At 38.1% G+C, this 18,843-nt stretch overlaps 2 protein-coding genes across 8 annotated transcripts; one reads left to right on the forward strand and one right to left on the reverse strand.

Annotated features, from left to right (window-relative positions):
• Positions 1-3,932: 3,932 nt before the first annotated feature.
• LOC133871350 (VIN3-like protein 2) lies at positions 3,933-8,887 on the forward strand. 2 transcript variants are annotated; one of them, XM_062308783.1, is made up of 4 exons: positions 3,933-4,248; positions 5,863-6,517; positions 7,241-7,551; positions 7,841-8,887. In XM_062308783.1, the coding sequence occupies exons 1-4, from the start codon at positions 4,200-4,202 to the stop codon at positions 8,644-8,646; spliced, it is 1,821 nt and encodes a 606-aa protein (XP_062164767.1). In that variant the 5' UTR covers positions 3,933-4,199; the 3' UTR covers positions 8,647-8,887. The 2 variants fall into 2 exon arrangements, with proteins under 2 accessions (XP_062164767.1, XP_062164768.1); XM_062308784.1 differs by having other exon boundaries at positions 7,844-8,887.
• A 361-nt stretch (positions 8,888-9,248) lies between these two features.
• On the reverse strand, positions 9,249-18,381 carry LOC133870712 (protein SICKLE). 6 transcript variants are annotated; one of them, XM_062307910.1, is made up of 4 exons: positions 18,224-18,381; positions 11,140-11,445; positions 10,386-10,443; positions 9,249-10,343 (listed from the first exon to the last, which is right to left on the reverse strand). In XM_062307910.1, the coding sequence occupies exons 2-4, from the start codon at positions 11,438-11,440 to the stop codon at positions 9,725-9,727; spliced, it is 978 nt and encodes a 325-aa protein (XP_062163894.1). In that variant the 5' UTR covers positions 11,441-11,445; positions 18,224-18,381; the 3' UTR covers positions 9,249-9,724. The 6 variants fall into 6 exon arrangements, with proteins under 6 accessions (XP_062163894.1, XP_062163893.1, XP_062163892.1 ...); XM_062307909.1 differs by having other exon boundaries at positions 10,386-10,446; XM_062307908.1 differs by having other exon boundaries at positions 9,249-10,041; positions 10,078-10,446.
• Between the last annotated feature and the right edge of the window lie 462 nt (positions 18,382-18,843).

Consider the following 18,843-nt stretch of genomic DNA (forward strand, 5'->3'; position numbering starts at 1 on the left):
TCTCATAGTGCCCCCACCAATACCGCTGCATCATTGCATTAATTTCTCCAAGTAAAGTCATTGGGAGTAAAAAGATGCTCATCTTATAAGTTGGAATAACTTGGGCCACAAATTTGAACAGAACTTCTTTACTAGCTTGTGGAAGAAATCTATTCTTCCAATTTCTGATCCAAGCCTAGATTCGATCTTTAAGAGTCATAAAAGTTTGACTCCACGAAGCTCCCACCATTGCCAGCAGCCCCAAATATTTTTTCAAAACACCGAGTTGCCTTAAGCCCAAAAACTAAGAGAATTTGACTCGTGGTCTCTGCCTTCATATTCGGGCTAAATAAAATGGAGGTTTTCTCTTTATTCAACCATTGCCCTAAATCCTCCTCATAGCTATCTAAAATATACTGGAGATGAGACCATTCCAACAAACTCGCCTTGCAGAACAAGATATTATCATCTACAAAAAATAAGTGGTTGAGGCGTATTCGGCCTCTAGCAATAGGCACTCTTGTAAAGCTACCCATTCTTTGAGCCTTCTGCAGCACGTAATTAAGAGCCTCAACACAAAAAATAAATAAACAAGAGAATAGAGAATCACGTTGACGGATGCCTTGAGTCGGAGTAATTTTTTCACGTGGTTCCCAACTTCCCATTGATTGATTTAGTTGTTGGCATGGTTAACTCTCTTTAAGCTTGTCCCCAATGGGTAGTTCAATTGGTTGTAGATCACGCTTTATGAAGCGGAGGTATCTAGTTCGAATCCCCTCTCCCCCTCTTGTGTGGACATGTAAAAAAAAAAAAAACTCTCTCTAAGCCTATAGCCTATAGGCATAGGTTAGCTTTAAAATAACGTATAGATTATTAGTTAGTTTGACGGCAATATGCCAATCTCTTGATTTATGTGGTTAGCTCTTAAATCTCAAGATAAGTTTCACGAGCAATAATTTTCGAAAGACTTAATTATTGTACATATTTTTAGTGAAAAAGTTTATTTTTTATTTTTTATTTTTTATTTTTTATTTTTAAATTTTATTTTATCTGGTTAAAAATTTAACTACTTATTTCATCTCCATTTCACTGGATTATGTCCATTAGACCTTTTTCTTTTTTCTTTTTCTTTTTTTTCTTAACAAGGGCGGATGAAAATTGCTACATCAGCCTAATAAAAAAAAAAAAGAAATGCAATGGGGATGTAATATATAGCATTACTTATTTATTTTAGAGTAATGTTATAAACTATATTTTATCTCACAATATTGACGTGACAGTTCGAATCATAAACCAACCCTTGGATTAGTCACCGTTATAAAAAAAAAATCAAATATTTGTTAGTATTGCCACATAAGCATTGTCGGATAATTATGATATAAAAATGTGATTTTAGCATTACTTTTCATATTATCATATAAATTTTGTTTTGTTACATTTAACGGTATATAAAGTATCATGTAATTTATTTTTTTTTTAAATGAAGTGCAACATATTCACTATGTGACAATATATATATATATATATATATATATATATATATAGAAAGAGAGAGAGAGATATATAAAAGAATATTTTTGCTTACATTTTTCTATACTATCTTTTGAAAATGATTTAATGGTTTCATATTATTTATTTAAAGAAAATGTTCTTTCAATTATTTTAATTGTATAATTGGAAAGGAAAGACAAATTTGAGAAAGTAGATTGTTTATAAATATGCCTAGTAGGGACTAAGGGTAGATTCCATTATTGCACATTTCTTTATTGATTCATGATATTAATTAAATTTGTAAAATTTAATCTAAATAAAAAACGGGTCTTAGAATTTAGGGGATTTATTTACTTCCGTTTCTCTAAAGCGGGTTCAAGTTGCTTTCATTACTTAAAACATGTGTTTTCTAATTTGTTTCTTTTCATATCAATAGTTTTTTTTAAAGGGGTCTGAAGTATTAATTGATGTCTAAAAACGACATGGTTTCGCTTATAAACACCTTCAAACTCAATGGTAGAGCGAATGATTAATAGTGTGTTTGAGATTGTAATTTTGTATGTAAAATGTAAAATTTTAAACCAAATTGCAGAAAATGAATTATTTGAGAATTGCGTTTTTAAAAAATTTTGATTTGAAAACGTAGGAAACTACATTTTCAAATTGTAGGTAAAAGTTGTTTTTTTTTTAAAACGCAGAATTTTAAAGGCTAACCTGCGATTTTAAAAGGTTAAACTGTGATTTTGCCAAACACTTAACTGGGTTTTTAAAAATAATTTTTTGAATCGCACTTTTTGAAATCACAAACTTAAACAGATAATAAAAAATAAAAAATAAAAAGGAAAGCAAAGTAAAACGGTGCGTTTCCTCAAAGCCCCAAATTGCCTGATATTCCTCAACATAATTTTTTAAGAGTGGGCAAATTATCCAATTGCCACACACTGAACTCTCACCAATCGATACCGAACCGTTTTCGACCGTCAAGCGTCTACTGCACACAAAAAAAAAAAATTGAAATTCGGAATTAAAATTCTATATCGACTTCGGGTCGAGTCGATAATCGGTGAAATAATATTTTGAAATTATGTTTGAATAGTTAAAAGAATACGAAATAAAATTGGAAAAAGATGTTTGGGAAAGTGAATTAAATTAAATATATTTGAAAAAAAAAAGTATAACTAAAAATGAAAAAGAAAAATCTCGAAAATTTAATTTTTGTATTGTTTTGTCACCCTTGTTTTTTTTTTTTTTTATTATTATTATATTTATTTTGAGTTGAGTTTAAAAAATTTGAGTTGGGTTAAAAAAAGTAGAGAGTGTAAAAGACACCCAAACATAAACTCAAAAAAAAATAAAAAATAGTTAAAAATAAAATAACACCCAACCATGCCTGAAAGATTTTTACCCAAGATTTTGTGGGAGTCCGTACGGTTGACGGCATGGCCTTGTCTCCTTTCCTCAGTTACTCTATCCGATACCGATTATGCGGAGGATATTCTGGCAAGATTTTGGGCGAAGCTTTTTAATTTGGTTCTGCCTTGGATTCAAAACTTTGAGACTGAAGGCCAATCGGGCCGACCTTGGGCCGGGCCGGTCTCAACCTGACATAAGCCCGGCCCGATATATCTAAAAGTAAAATCTTAGAATAAATTTCAACCCAATTGTATCTTGTGATTACAGATGTATATTCAAGCATATCAACATGAACATGGATCAAGCTTAGAAAAAAAAAAAAAAAACAAAACAAGTGTTTATAGGAATATTACAATTTTTACTCTAAGTTTCTTACAAATTAACGTGACAGTTTACCTGACAGTTACTACATCAACCACTACAATAATCATTTCTCTATTTTCATACTTTTTGACATAATTTTTAAAATTACAATTAAATACACGAGCAGAAATGCTTGGTGTCTCACTCTCATCTCTTATCTAACCGTTGTCTACGTGGACCAATAATGTAAAAGATATTAAAGAGTAGTGGGACTTTGATTTTTTAACAACATTATTGATTTACTTAGGCACTAAGCATTTCTCATACACGAGATATGATAATTGTGCATATGTTGTTTAAATTTACAATTGAATTTATGGGACTTATATTAGACATGAGATGGGTCTCATATGAGACAAATGTGATAAAACCTATTACATAGAATTCCCTCATATTTTGAAGACCTTGCATAATTGTTGTGGAAGAAGCATTTTTCTTTCGTACAACAATGAGGCATAAATCACGACAGTCGTGGGCTCCCCAGTACCCGAAAGGGAGCCAGCGAACCGTACCAAAACCGGCGAAAAAAGTTGGCTCGACCGGGGAATGAAAGAGAAGAAACAAACCGAAATCGTCGACTTTATTGAAAAAGAGAGAAACGCTGTGCGCGTGGGCTTTACTACTGTGATATTGATATAATAAATATCATGCAAAAAGAGCTCAACCCTCAAAAGGACTCTCAGTTGTTTCGTATTTTTCTCTTTCATTCAGGCCCCGTCTGAGTTCTGATACGCCTCGCCTCGCCACGGCAACATATTCATATCAAATCACACATAAATATTACTTTTCTAATACTTAAATGCCTCTTTCTCTCTGTCCTTCGTCTCTCTATCTCTCTGCTCTGAGTCCTCTGTTACATGATTTTTTTTATCGTATTTTCGCTCTCTCTCAAACGCTATAAACCCATTTTTGTCTGAGGGTTTTTCTTTATTTATTTTTGTATTTGGAGCATTATGAGCAAGCCAGAAGAAAGTTCTTTAGGCATGGACTCGGTTTTCTCAGGTCAGTTCCCTTTTCATGTTTTCTGTGGTTTTCTGGTTTATGTCTACGCTTTTTGTGCCTTTTGAGTGTGTTTTTTGGACAATGCCGGTGGTATTAATAAACTTTTTTTCTTTTCTTTTCTTTTTTTCCGGATTGTGGGTTTGCCTGATTGGACTTTGTTCCTTTCATTAGAACTGGTATTAATTGCTGCATTGTTGAGAATGTGCGTTGCCCAGTATTTGAAATCTTCTGGGTTTTCTCTTTCAGAGCTATATGGTAATTTTTGGGGTCTTCATAATGTATTTATTGTGATGGTTGTTTGGGTTCTTTGCCTCTGGCTTTCAGCATTCATGTCAATCTTATATTCTTCTTCTTCTTCTTCTTTGCAAATGTATGTACAAATTTGGGAGCTTTAGTACATCATCTTAATGAGTTTTTTTTATAGAAATATCTGTGCATTGATGTAATAACAATTGTGCTTGCTAAAACTTTATGCTCTTTTAAGCATTTATTAAGAGAAAACAAGTTTTGGCATGTAATATTTATGTCTAAAATTCTGATGTTAAGGGGACCTTTCACAAAATACTTAGTAATATCGCCTACATTAAGAGTGGAAATTTGATGATATATTGATGTTGGAGCATATCATTCAAGCAGTTCTTGTTAGTCAGAGATTCAGGTATTAGATTTTAGAAAGTACTTGAACTGCACCTAGGTCATCGTGATTTCAACTTGCCACTTTCTTGAACTGCAATAATCTGTTAAAATGGGTTTTAGTTTGACTAATTCTATATTTTGCTGAAGCTGATCTCTAACGTCATTGAAAAATTCAACATCCATTTTTTTAAAAAAACTGTTTGAAGTTGATTTATTTTGTTTACTAGAATGAGAGATGGTTGGTTAACTTGGGAATGAGTTCATGAGTTTCATGTCATCAGTTTATGCGAATTGATTTTCAAGGGTTTTGGAATGCAATGCTAACCCCATACAGACCATAAAAGAAGAGGTATTGCTTGTCTAGGTTAATTCATGAAGAAAAAATGTCTTCATGAATTGACCGTAAGCGGGTCAGGATGTTTAGGTGGATGGGTGACATGATTAGAAAGGAAGAAATGTGCATTTGAGAGAAATTCTGAGTCTCTTAAATCAAGTGATTTTCTGTCATTTAGAAAAATATTAAGTGATAAAAACGAGGAATCAACCTGAATGAATGAGCTCATGTCCCGTCCTATCCAGGTACATGATTCGAATTTCGATGTTCAATAAGCAAACAAAGCAATGCAATAATGGAAGAAATATATGAAATATAACTAGATACATCGCTCAAGATCATGTTCAAGCATGTACTGATACTTTTGTGAAAAAAAAAAGTGATGGCCTTTTCTTTTTCTTTCCAAGAATGCTTTTTATTTGGGCATGGGTCTCCAGGGTTGTGGGTTTTGTTAATTTTAGATTTATGACAGTTAAGAAATAATATGCCTGTGTGTGTGCACGTGTATTCACTTTGATTAGAGAATGTGAATGACTGCATTTTCTTTCATAGTTTCATTTAGAGTTGTTCCGTCATGCTAAACTTCATCTAGATGTGAAATTAGAGATCTGAAGTTCAACTTAGATTCTTTTTTATATTTGAAGGTTGTGCATTTGATCCTGCAAAGTATAGCAAGCTAAGCTTGGGAGAGAAAAGAGAGCGAGTCCGTGAGATTGCCCGATGGTCAAAAGATGCCCCAGAGATGCTTCGTTCATTTACCCGCCCAGAGCTTCTTGAAATCATCTGTGCTGAAATGGGCAAAGAGAGAAAGTACACTGGATATACGAAAGCTCAAATGATAGAACACCTTCTGAAGTTAGTTTCTCAAAATTCCAAGAGGAGCAATTCTTTTACCTTTTCTCTGGCTCATATTGGACATAAAAGGAAAAGGAACATAGAGACCTCATCTCAACTATTGACTGACCTAAATCATGCTCCTCTGGAAAACAACGAAGAAGACCGCGGTAAAACCCTGCTCTGTCAGAATGTTGCATGCAGAGCTACTTTGAGTCTTGAGGATGCTTTTTGCAAGAGATGTTCTTGCTGTATCTGTCATTGCTATGATGATAATAAGGATCCTAGTCTGTGGTTGACATGTGGCGCTGATACTCCTGATGAGAATGACCCGTGTGGATTTTCATGCCATCTGGAATGCGCTCTGAAGCATGAAAGAGCTGGTATTTTGAAGAATGGGTTTCATGCAAAGTTGGACGGAAGCTTCTGTTGTGTTTCTTGTGGAAAAATCAATGGGCTAATGAGGTAATTGGCTTTACATAAACTCCTATGGATTTCTGGATAAAAATTGCTTGTGCTTCCAACTGGCAGATAATCCGTGGTACGATAATTGCAACCAGACCCAGAAAACTCTATAATTGTTGACTTCTATATAGCATATGAACATTTGCACATATATAGGCGATGTTACTGCTAGTTATATTTGTCACTTGGCAGTTTGAAGCACCTCATTGGCACGTGCAAAAACATTTCTGGCAGATAACATTTACTTTTATCCGTACACGTTCATGCATATACTGACATGACCATAAAACTTTCCATACAGTGAGCAGGGTCAGTTCTGTTAGTGTCAAATGATACAAGTTGTCCGATTTAACTACCTAACATCTGTGAATATTTTGTCCAACACGCATACTCATTAGGGTGTCTCACATTTGGTTCTCCCTTTTATGTAGGTTTTAGTTCCCAGGTGAATACCTGCTTAACTGTTAGGGTTTAGAAATTATGTGAAACAACATAGTCGGAATGCAAACTGTTTACAGATAAGCTTTTTACTTTAGAATGAATAACATGTTCATGGAACTCTTTATAGATACCGATTCACATTGATCTAACCAAACATCACCAAAAAGTGCTGGTACTTAACATGGCAACTCACTCAATTGGTTAATTGATTCAATCAAGTTCTTAGCTTTTAATACCAAGAGAACGGGGAAAGGATTGGCTAATTGATGTTTGGTTTTTCAGAACTTGGAGAAAACAGTTGTTGATTGCAAAGGAGGCCAGAAGAGTGGATGTCCTGTGTCTACGATTATCTTTGGCTCACAGGATTCTCATGGGAACAGCACTATACAAAGAAGTACAGAAGACAGTGGAAACTGCAGTGGAGATACTGAACAATGAAGTGGGGCCTCTAGATCAGGTATGCACAAGCATGGCACGCTGCATCGTCAACAGACTCTCCTGCGGCAGTGAGGTTCAGAAGTTGTGTGCATCTGCAGTGGCATCTTTTGATTCAATGTTCTACCGTGATTATATGGAAAAGAAAGATCCATTTGGTAAGCTTCTTTTTAGAATTTGAGGTCTCAATTTTCTTGTGGAACATTTTGATGTAGCTTTGGAATGAAAATTATATGATTTTGGTTTTTATTACATTGGGAATACATGTCAACAGTATTAACTGCCATCATAACATGTACTTATCAAAAAAAATTATAATAGTAGACGTGGGGTTGATTTTTCAGTTTTTGAATCTGAAACAGCATTGCGTATATATATAACAGATTCCCTTAAACTTATATATATATATATTTTTCACCTGACTACGTTTGGTTGAAATCTTTCTAGCAGCTTGTCAGATCAAATTTGAAGACTTAACCCCCACCTCAGTGATCCTTGTGCTAGAATATGAAGATAATCTGTTAAAGAGCTTCCTGGGCTGCAGGCTGTGGCATCGTGAGTCTGTCATGAAGGATTATCCAGAGCAACCCACTTTCATTGTACTTAGGCCGGAGAAGAGATTCAAGATAGCCCATCTCCATCCTTCAACTGAGTATTTCTGCAAGGTTTCTTTGTTTAGCAGTACAGGTGAATTGGGTATTTTGGAAGCTAAATGGGTGACACCTGCATCAAGTGGAAGCTTTGTGACAGCTTCAGAACATGGAAAGGCAGAACATACAATAATAGCTCAAAATCATCCCCAGGTGGAGTCAACCAAGTCTAGTAACACTCCTGCAAAGCTTAAACCATTTATCAACGTCAACAAGAGCAAGAATGAGCGGTTTTGTTCGCTGCCTCCTTTCATTGAAGCTGTTTCTCCTCCCACGCCTCATAAATACGGTGGAATGCGGGTAGTTCCAGATATGGGTTGTAAAAAGCGGCAGGAAGGGAGAGATTATGAACATTCTGTGCAAGTGGTCAAATTGTTAGAGCATGAAGGGCACATAGATGAAGATTTTAGAGTAAAATTTCTTACTTGGTTCAGCCTCAAAGCTACTAAGCAAGAGAGAAGGGTGGTTAATGTTTTTGTGGATGCTTTGCTTGATGACCCTCCAAGCTTAGCCGGACAGCTTATGCATGCCTTCATGGACAAGATATCCTGCGAACAAAAACCGGTTTGTAGGAATGGTTTTTGCTTTAGGTTGTGGCACTAAGTACTGAATAGCTAGCGGATTTTCATTTTTTTTTTAGGCGAAAAACTTTAGGAGTAACCAACCAAGGCATGCGGGCATTTTTGGGAAAAACAGAAAGTCTATTTGGGAAAAATGTGAAGCTACTTGATTTATATTTCTCATCATAGTTGATGTTTAGAATTATAGGTTAAGAATGGCAGGAAGATATCGTTTGGTATAACCACAACGGAAGAAGCTTATTGCATTGACATCTTTGTCAGGTTTGGATACGTATTTGTATAAATCTAAATTCTTCCCTTCTTGTAGGATTTTTTTTTGACAAAATACATGCTTTAACTTAATAGAGGTGAGACCTAATTTGCTATTTTTTTTTAAAAAATAAAATAATAATAATAAATAGTGTTGTCGTGTAGCCATTCCTTTTTTTTCTTTTTTCTTTTTTGTTTGGAATTTTCAAAATAAGCAAGTGTATTATACATATAGAAAACATTTTCTCAAATATAAACCCTACCATAAACCACTTATAAAAATAGTTTTCACATTTATGTTATTACATCAAAACACTTTTTCAAACAAAAAAAAAAAAAATACAAGACGCTCAGCTCTTTCCTGTGATCATCTGATCAGAAACATCTGTGAAACGTGATTTTATTCTACGTGTCCCGGAACAGCGATTGAATTTACTGAGGATTGATAGATCACTTTTCCTGGCAGTCATTCTCAATATGCACCAAGTAAACCCTTACTGTCAGACAGACGAAAATGTGATCGAATTGTTTTAAATATTTAACTACAAAGCGAAATTTAACTTACAAAAGATATAACCAAAATCAACTTGCTATGTTTCCAAACTATCAGATCCTACCTGATAATTTGCTCTGAATTTTACAGATCATTCCATGCGAATGCAATTGTGCAAGCAGCACAATTTCTTTGAACCAACTAAAAGAGGATATGCAAATTAAACTTTTTGGTGCCCTCGGGTGTTCAGAGATCGATAACCATCTTTTTGCCTTCCCTGCTTCTCTCTCTGGTTAGAAATCCTGCTGAGTAGGGGCATAAGTGTAAAAGAAGGCTCCAATGGAACCCCCAGCAACTGTCATGTATTTGCTGCGTCGTTGAGAGCTTCATTAAATGAGGCAGCCAAGTACTCCGCTAAGCTTGGTTGTGAACTTGACTTGTTTGAAGCTTCTGAAACTCTTGCTTTTTTTGTGCTCTGAGATTTTCCAGTCCAGGATTTTGACGAGTAAGGGGTGTTCGAACTAACCACGCACTTCCATAGAACAGGTTCCAAAAACTTCCACGGGTCTTCCAACATGGACGCATTGTAAAACCGCTCTGGCCCTTGTGGAGTATAATAACCCCTGCCTCGTCCTGAACCAGGGCTCATGCTGCTGTCGTACCAGCGGCCCCCACCTCTTCCTGGTCTAGGGCTAGGACTAAGGCCCCCACCTCTTCCTGGTCTAGGGCTAGGACTAAGCCCTGGTCCTGAACCAGGGCTTGGACTCTGGCTGACCCATTGACCCCTGCCTTGCCCAGTATTTAAATATTGGCTACCTCCTCTTGGTCCAAAAGCAGGACTTGGAGGATGACCCCCTCTAGATGGATTAGATGAAAAACTATAGCTAGTTGGCCCCATGGGTCCATTCCAGACTTCAGGAGTTCGTGGATGCATTGGAAAAGGACTGGCCGTTCCTATTGGGCTTCTATGGGGGCCAGAGCTGTAAGAAGAACCTTGTGCTTCGTACATTGTCTGGTTGGATGACCAACTGCTCTGGATATGATGAACGGGAGGTGTCATTACAGGGTTCCTTGGTCCTGCTAAATCAAAGTAAATGAATCAGCTAAGGGGGAAAGGGAAAAGGGAAACTCATTGACTATAAACTAAAGCCAGAAAAAGAGAAAACTTCAGGTGAACAATAATCATCATAAAACACTATTAGTATGATACCATGAACTGAATTACACTCCATGAGTCCAATTTTTATTTTCTTTTACAATAAAAGAATTAGCTTTACATATATGAGCTTCAAAATAAGATGAAAAAGTCTACTGCATGCACTTATGTGCAATATTTGCGATGTTACATATTTTATGTGAGAGATCAGGATTAAGTTGCCCAAGGTTTCAGCTCAAGTCTGAGCATGGACCTCTATATGTTTTCCAGTCCCAAAATCCCAAGCCGTCCCATCAGTTGAAAAGTGCTTGGCTAGGATTGATTGAGGTCCCCTTGAGTAACCACTGACGTATGTTCCTTACTAACCCATGTTTCAGCTCTAAAATGTCCCCTAAACTATGTCATCAAATACTAAAAACACTGGAAGAAAACCATAGATTGCTCAAAAAGAAACACCCCTAGAACGGAAACCAGTTTCATTTTCATTTTTTTTGTTAACAATACGAAATGATCACATCATGTCATGTCACCTGAGAATGACAATTTCATAGATTAGAAAATGAAATTATGAGAAAGACATGCATGGCTATAAAAACTACTGTAGAGAAACAAACTACCTGGATGAGATGGTGAAAACCGTGACATAAGAGAACCACCACTACTTGGAGACTTGAAATAATCTGGTCTGATCTGACTAGCAGCATTGCTCCTCTTCCTGCTATCAGAGAATGCGGACATTGGATCTGTGTAAAAGTCAAACCTTGGAGTGCATGACTCCTGCACCACAGAGGTTTCAATCAATGGATTGGAGAGACAACCAGGCACCCCAGAACTTTCAGCATTATTAGAAACTTCAGCCTGAGCAGCTTGCATACGCATTGCTTTCAGTCTCTCTCTTCTATTCTCTGACTCCTCCATTTACCCTGACAATCAAAACAGTAGTCACAACTCATTCCATAGTAGAAATGTGATTCATTTAGATTTTTCTAGGGCTAGGTGGCAAAGCCATAGCCACCAAGCAGCTCACAGCCGGCTGGAATAAGGAGTATAATCTCCATATATTATTTTCCTAAGTGTTTTAGCTAATAAGGAATGTATTTTCCATTAGTTTATTTCCTTCCTAGTTATTTTCCTGAATGATGTAATGACGGTTAGACTTAATGGTTATGTCTTATAACCTAGCCGTCTTCTATACAAGTGTAACCCTAATCAATAAAGAGGCATGCTGCATAGTATTATCAAACCTAGAACCTTTTTGGTGTCTTAGGAGGTAACGGCTCCCTCGAAGTAGCCATAGGAGATCACGGCTCTCTCGAAATAGCTCATGTCCATTTTTCCTTTGTTCTTTTTATTATTCGATTGCATCAAGTGGTATCAAAGCCAGGGTTCCCCTTTCCCTCAAAAGAAATCAGAAAAAATTATAGAAGAAGCAGGTTATTCACCATAGGCTGTTCCCGCAACAAGAGCAGGGCCTACCAAGATTTTTCGGTGGAAGCAAGGCCGGCTACGCATTCATTCACACAGAGAAACCAGCAGCAAGCCATGGAAGCTTGGAGCAAACTGTGCAGACCTTGACAGCAGAAAACCAGCAGCTTATGGCTCGGATTACTGAAGTTTTTGAGATGACCTCCGCCCGTGACCAACGTGACGTAGGGGAGAACTAGCATAGGAGACCACGTGCAGGAGATGGAGAAGATTTCCAGGGAGGAGAAAGGCCTCATGCCTTCAGTCACCGCCACATCAAGCTCGATTTCCCTTGGTTCAATGGGAAAGAAGACCCAACCAGCTGGGTTTGCCGGGCTGAGCAGTTTTTCAGGTTCCAAGGAAGCCACGAGGAGGACAAGGCGGCTTTGGCTTCTTTCCATCTAGAGGGAGAGGCCCAACTTTGGTTCCAAATTCTGCTACGGGAAGGGAGGGAGATAGGCTGGCCAGAATTCAAAGAAGGGGTATTTGCACATTTCGGGCCTACCCAATTCTATGATCCCTTTGGAGAGCTAACCAAACTGCAGCAAGAAGTATAAGCAATTACCAAGCCCAATTCGAGTCCCTACTCTCAAAAATAGGAAATTTATCACAAAGCCAGCAGGTTAGTTATTTTGTAAGCGGCCTAAAGGAGGAAATTAAGGCGGACGTCACTGCTGGACGACCCCTTACTCTCACTTCAGCCATCGGCCTAGCAAAGGTCTATGAGGCTCGTAACATGGCTCTTGGAAAAAACGTTCATCTGGATGTGCGGAGACCACCATTAACCCCTCGGAGCACCACGGGCCAGCCACCGCTTCCCATCAAGAGGTTAACACCGGAAGAACTTAAGGAGAGGCAAGAGAAGAGTCTTTGTTTCAAGTGCAACGACAAGTTTGGTCCCGGGCATCATTGCAAGAAGCTATTCATGATTGAGGCATACTTGAGAGAAGATGTAGATGGGGACGGGATAGCACAAGATGCAGAGGAGGAGGACACTCTGGAGATTTCCTTGCATGCCATTACCGGTAAGGACCCCACATAAACCATGAAGACTTATGGAAGGATTGGGCTGTCAAGGTTTTTAGTACTCATTGATTTGAGCAGCACTCAAAATTTCATGAGTTTATCACTTGCCCGCGTGTTAAACTTACAACCTGTAGAGGAGGGGGGGATGGACGTGACCATCGCCTCAAGGGAAAAGATCCACAGTCCCGGTAAGTGTGTTCAAGTTCCAGTAGAATTGTAAGGCATGACCTTTACCATAGACTTTTATATTTTGCAATTGGAAGATTATGAAGTTGTATTAGGCACTCAATAGTTGCGAATTTTGGGGCCTGTTCGCTGGAATTTTGAGACCTTAGAGATGCAGTTTGTGTGGGATAAGGTGCCAATAATATTACATGGCATTAAGGGTAATTCGGGCAGGTCGAAAGAATTCATGTTCCTCCATCCAGAAGCAGCTGAAAACAGCAAGGAGAGGCTGGAGCAGAACTTTCCCAGGAAAAAAAAAAAGAAAAAAAGAAAAGAAAAGAAGAAAAGAACAGAAAAAGGGGTGGGGTGGGGGTGTCATCTACATGTGGCATAGGGCAGAACTAAGGCACAGGCAGTGAACCATTGGATTGATTCAAAGCATGTAAGCACCTTATCTATCATGGTAAAGATAACCCCATGTTGTTAGGTCTTTTTCTTTAGGTGCCTCTTCTTCGGCTGTTGCTTGCTCGGTTTTTCAGTCCTCCGGACGTGCTGCCTCTGCAAGCATCCTCTTCTTCTCAGTCTTTTCTAGGGGCGGCTGAGTTGGGAAAGAGGTTGTGTTCCTCTTCTCTAGTGTTGTCGAACTCTAAGACATTCTAGAAATATTACCGGAAGGCTAGGGAAGCCAGAGATGTGCATATGGACGAGAATCTTTTTGCTGATTCTATGGAAACTTTGAGGCCAGCTCAAGGGCCAAGGTTTCTATCTCTGCTTTCGAGTGATCCAGCCGAGAAAACAGCTGTTGTGATTCCAGCGCAGGATAAGGGTAAGTCTCCCTCTTCGGCGAGGGGTTTTCTTCGGCGAGGGTTTCTCAACCCAAGCCCGGTTGTCACACATGAAGTGTCGGTCGTGTTTGCGTCGACTTTGGTTGTTAAGGAAGGTGCGTCGACTCCGGGCTCTCCTACTGCCATTTTTTTTTTATAAGTAATAAACTGGTCTTATTCAAAGTGTAAAGCACCCATAAGTACACCAGAAGTATACAAGAAAGAGCACCTAACTAGAAAGCGAAAAAGAAACAGCCCAAACAAAGAAAGAAACCCAACAAACCCTCAAACCTGAACCCTCAATAATCACACCCTACTACAACATGAGAGCCCTACTACAGCTATTAAGGGAGAGGTTTTCAGGGTGAATGGTTTGACCCAATCTCAAAAGTAGCTAGTAGGTTTTGGTTCGTCTGGGGGTTGGTTGCGTGGGAACAGGGCAATGAGGTATGGGATGTGGAGGATGGCGACTCTCTTTACCCTTTGGGTGTCTTACCTCCCGATTTAGCCTTGGATTGGGAGTTGGATAGTGATGAGGATATGGATCCGTCATTGGCGATTTTGGAAGCCATTGAAGAGGACTTCCATCGGGGAGTTAAGGCAGCGCGTCCAAAGACCAAAGTAGGAGGGAAGTTTTGAATCTAGTAAGCTACATCAACTACAGTGATTCTAGCGTGTCCTACCGGCGTAGGAAAGGCAAGGCGCACATGGTGTAGGCTGCTTTGATAGTTCCTGTGTACTTAGGGGCGCCTTACGCTTTCTTAATAAAATCTTTATTACTTATCCCAAAAAAAAAAAAGAGGAGAAAAAAAATCCTTGTTTAACCATAAATGCTTAGGCTTTTGGTCCACTACAGCTACGGCCATATTATATCCAATACTATAACAACTAAAAGAGCTACGTACTAACGATCAAAATGCAACCTCCCAGCAAAATGCAATAGCGTCATCATGGAAAGTTCCCCCCTCAGACTTTAAAATACAAATGCTCCTATTATCAAAGATATCAGATCAGTGTTTCAACAAGATAATGGAAGTGAATTCGGTATCAATACCAGCACATGGACTGAACATAACAGATGCTACATCACAGGTCACAGATTTCGCGGCTGTGAAATTTTGCCAAACCCATAGATTCCCAAAACTACTATAGGTTGTCGAATAAGGGCCAGTATCAGCTAGTAATGGCTGTAATTGACTGTTGCATCATGGATATCGGCCAATAAAAGTTTCACCCATCAATATCAGGTGATTTCAACATTGACTGCCAAAAAAAAATGGATTCAAATCAGCCGTGAGGGCCTACATTAAGTTCTAGGTCTGATATGTATTCGCATAAAACTGAGTGGAGATATCAAAAAGTTCATTGAGTTTTCAATTTTATCATATAAATCCCTATGAATGACAAATTTATGAAACAGATCTTTCCACCCATATTCGCTCAATTTCCTTAACAGAATGCTTGGAAAAACCAATTACACCCCCAAAGAAAGAAAGAAAAATTGCCAAAAGCCAAAAACAAAAACAAAAATAAAAATAAAAACTCATTACAGTTCCATGGCCATGGATGTTCATGGAGGCACCTCCATGGCCATGGAGGTTAGAATCTACCCCGGGAAGAGCTTAGCTACTTTACTAACTTGTTTCATCAGCGTAGAGTTTAAAACATATAAAGAGTATCCGCCAATAGAGTATGAAATTAAAGTGTATAAACATATAAAGTGTATCCCCCAATAGAGTATAAACGTATAAAGTGTATCCCCCTAGAAGAGCTTAGCTACTTTAGTAACTTGTTCCATCAGCGTAGAGTTTACCCAGGGAATTCATTGACTAAACTACAGACCCAAACCAAACCTCTTCACATTGGGCTATGGCTATGGCAATAAGAGAGAGCCAACAATCTCAACTCACAATCAAACACCTTTCAAACAACCACCAAAACCATTCGGCCATCCTCAATTGAAACAGGGAAATAATCAAATCAATCAAGAATCTGTCCCTTAAACACCCAATCAGCCAGAATGACAAAACATCCAAAATCTACACTTTAAAACTCAATCTGCAGAAATCATAGACCCATACATGGCCAAAATACCAATCTCATGTACACCCAAATTCTTCTACCACATGGCCCTTCAACCACAACAGTCAAGCACCGATAAAGACCACTAGAAACATCACAAATCAATCAAGTAATCATTCAGCTATTATTAAGACACTCAAATTTGAAACAGGAGAATCATCAAACTACAATCATTCACTACCGAAACAATACGAAGAAAATCAACAGCAAAACACCCAATCAACTCTTAAATATCCAAAACAAGGAAAGAAATCAAACTCCAAAACCCACTCTAATTCTGCCAAGAACAGCAAATCAAGACATCCAAAATCACCATTCACCAAAGACCCAATCGGCTCTACATCCAGAACCCAACATAATTAGCCCATAAACAGCCAAGCAATTCAGCCATCAACAAAACATAACCACACCTACCCGGCCAAACAACAAAACATGACAAAACTAACATAGGCAACAACCCTCAAAATCAAACCCAACCGGTACCAATCAACCAGTAACAATACCAATAAGAACCCTTTAATCCATAACAAAAACCATCTACAAGAACACCCATTCGGATAGAGCTAAAGAAAACAGGGTAGACAAACCTAAACACTATCGAGAAGCCATTCGCCAACAAGAGAGAAATTACCTTCAATCGGCCAGAACAGGGGATAATAAAACCACTGAGAATCAACACTCACACAAGAAAATTAACCTAAAACACCTATCCTAGAATCAAACACCCATTCATTTATCAACAAGAATAAACCAAATGAAATCACTAGAACCACCTACCTTGATGATTTCCGTTTGACACTGAGAACCACCGGAACCCAAGCTTCACCAGCGTCGAGCCGTGACCCACCAGCCCAGGCGCTGCCGTCCGCCCCAAACGGTGGCTAGCCCACCGCACGTCTCTCTCTCTGTGAATCTCTCTCTCAAGCTCTCTGTTCTGTCTCTCTCTCTCTCTCTCCTCTGGGTCTCAGCGTCTCGCTCTCTCTGATCTCTCTCTCTCGTTCTGCTCGGACGAAAAGAAAAGAAAAGAGCGAGAAAGAAGAAGGAAAAGCAGGGGAAGAAAGGGAATGAAGGGAAAGATGAGAGGTTTTTGGTGGGAGTCTTTTGACGTGAGGAAGAGTAAGGAAGAGATAATTTATAAGTTTTGGTGGAGTCACTTATCCACACGTCAGATTCTTTTCTTTTTTTTTATAACTACTATAAATGAAAATGACCCAACAGCCCTTAAGCTTCTGGATATCATCCTTCTGTAAAAAGTAGAAGAAGGCAGCCATCTAAAGGGATGCAACTAGTCCGTATGCAAAGCATCCTGTACCTCCGTGGCTGTCCATGGAGGTCTCCATGGCCCTCTATAACCATGGAGCTGTTATTTATTTTTCATTTTTTGCAATTTTTTTATGGGTGTAATTAGTATTTCACGAGCATTCTATAAGCAGAATTGACGGATCATGGACGGACAAATCTACTTTGATAAAATTGAAAACTTGGAGTGAAAGCATAGGGGGCGATTTTGATATTTTCCCTAAAGCTGACCGCACTATATTCTTCGAATGAAAAAAAGACTACAGCATGTAGCGTTGCATACAACGCCTAATCTTCTAACTGGTATATACACAATATATCTATGCTACCTATATGAACCCTAGACTCTAGAGAAAATCGATCAAGGCATAAACCAAAGAACACCACAGATTGCATAAAGAACCCTAAAAACCAACACCAATTGTTCGTCACGAGAACATCGAACTACCTACCAATGCGGTAAACAGGTGAAACTGCCAAATAAATTCAAGAAAGCGCGAGTAATTCTCGCAGATTTTTTTTAGATGAACAAAATCTATTATAAACCAAACACCAAGGAACATCACACCAGATAAAACTGGTTCGAACTATACAAAGGGCAAGAGAAATACAAACCATTCTCAGAGCCCTACAAACCTAACCAAGTGCAGATCAAAACTGCAGAACACAATTTTACAACGCAAAAAAAACAACAACAACTAACATAACTCATAAGCCACTATATCAATAGAATTATGAAAAAACTAAAAGCTATTAAGAATTGTCGCAGATATGAAGTAAAGCAATGGGATAATCAAGAATTGTCGCGGATGAAGATAGGGTCTTTTAGCGATTAGCATACCTTAAAAAGCTCAGAAGCCTGTATTGTACTTCGCGGTTTATAAATTCAAGCTCATATAGGTCGCAATTCCTCGTTCCTGGCACGCAAAGAGAGCGTGAAGACCCTTTTGGGGGATTGCTGAAGCTAGCAAACTTTGTTGAGGCATATCAGGCAATCTGGGTCTGGATCTTTGAGGAAACGCACCGTTTTACTTTCCTTTCTTCATTTCTGTCTTTCTTTCTTCTTTTTTTCAATAAATAAAAAAAATACTCTTTCTAATCCCTCGCTCTACTGTTGAGTCGGAAGGCGTTTATAAGCGAAACCATGTCGTTTTTGGACATCGATTAATACTTCAGACCCCTTAAAAAAACTAAAAACAAAAAAAATCTATTGATATGAAAAGAAACAAATTAGAAAATACATGTTTTAACTTTTAAGTAATGAAAGTAGCTTGAACCCGCTTTAGAGAAACGAAAGTAAATAAGTCCCCTTAATTTTGAGACCCATTTCTTATTTAGATTAAATTTTACAAATTTAATGACATATATATTGTCACATAATCAATATGTTTCACTTCATTTTAAAATAAATAAATAAATTTCATGATAGCATATATATTGTTAGATGTAACAAACTAAAAT

This window comes from Alnus glutinosa, chromosome 6, assembly GCF_958979055.1.
Source record: "Alnus glutinosa chromosome 6, dhAlnGlut1.1, whole genome shotgun sequence".
Lineage (NCBI taxonomy): Eukaryota > Viridiplantae > Streptophyta > Magnoliopsida > Fagales > Betulaceae > Alnus > Alnus glutinosa.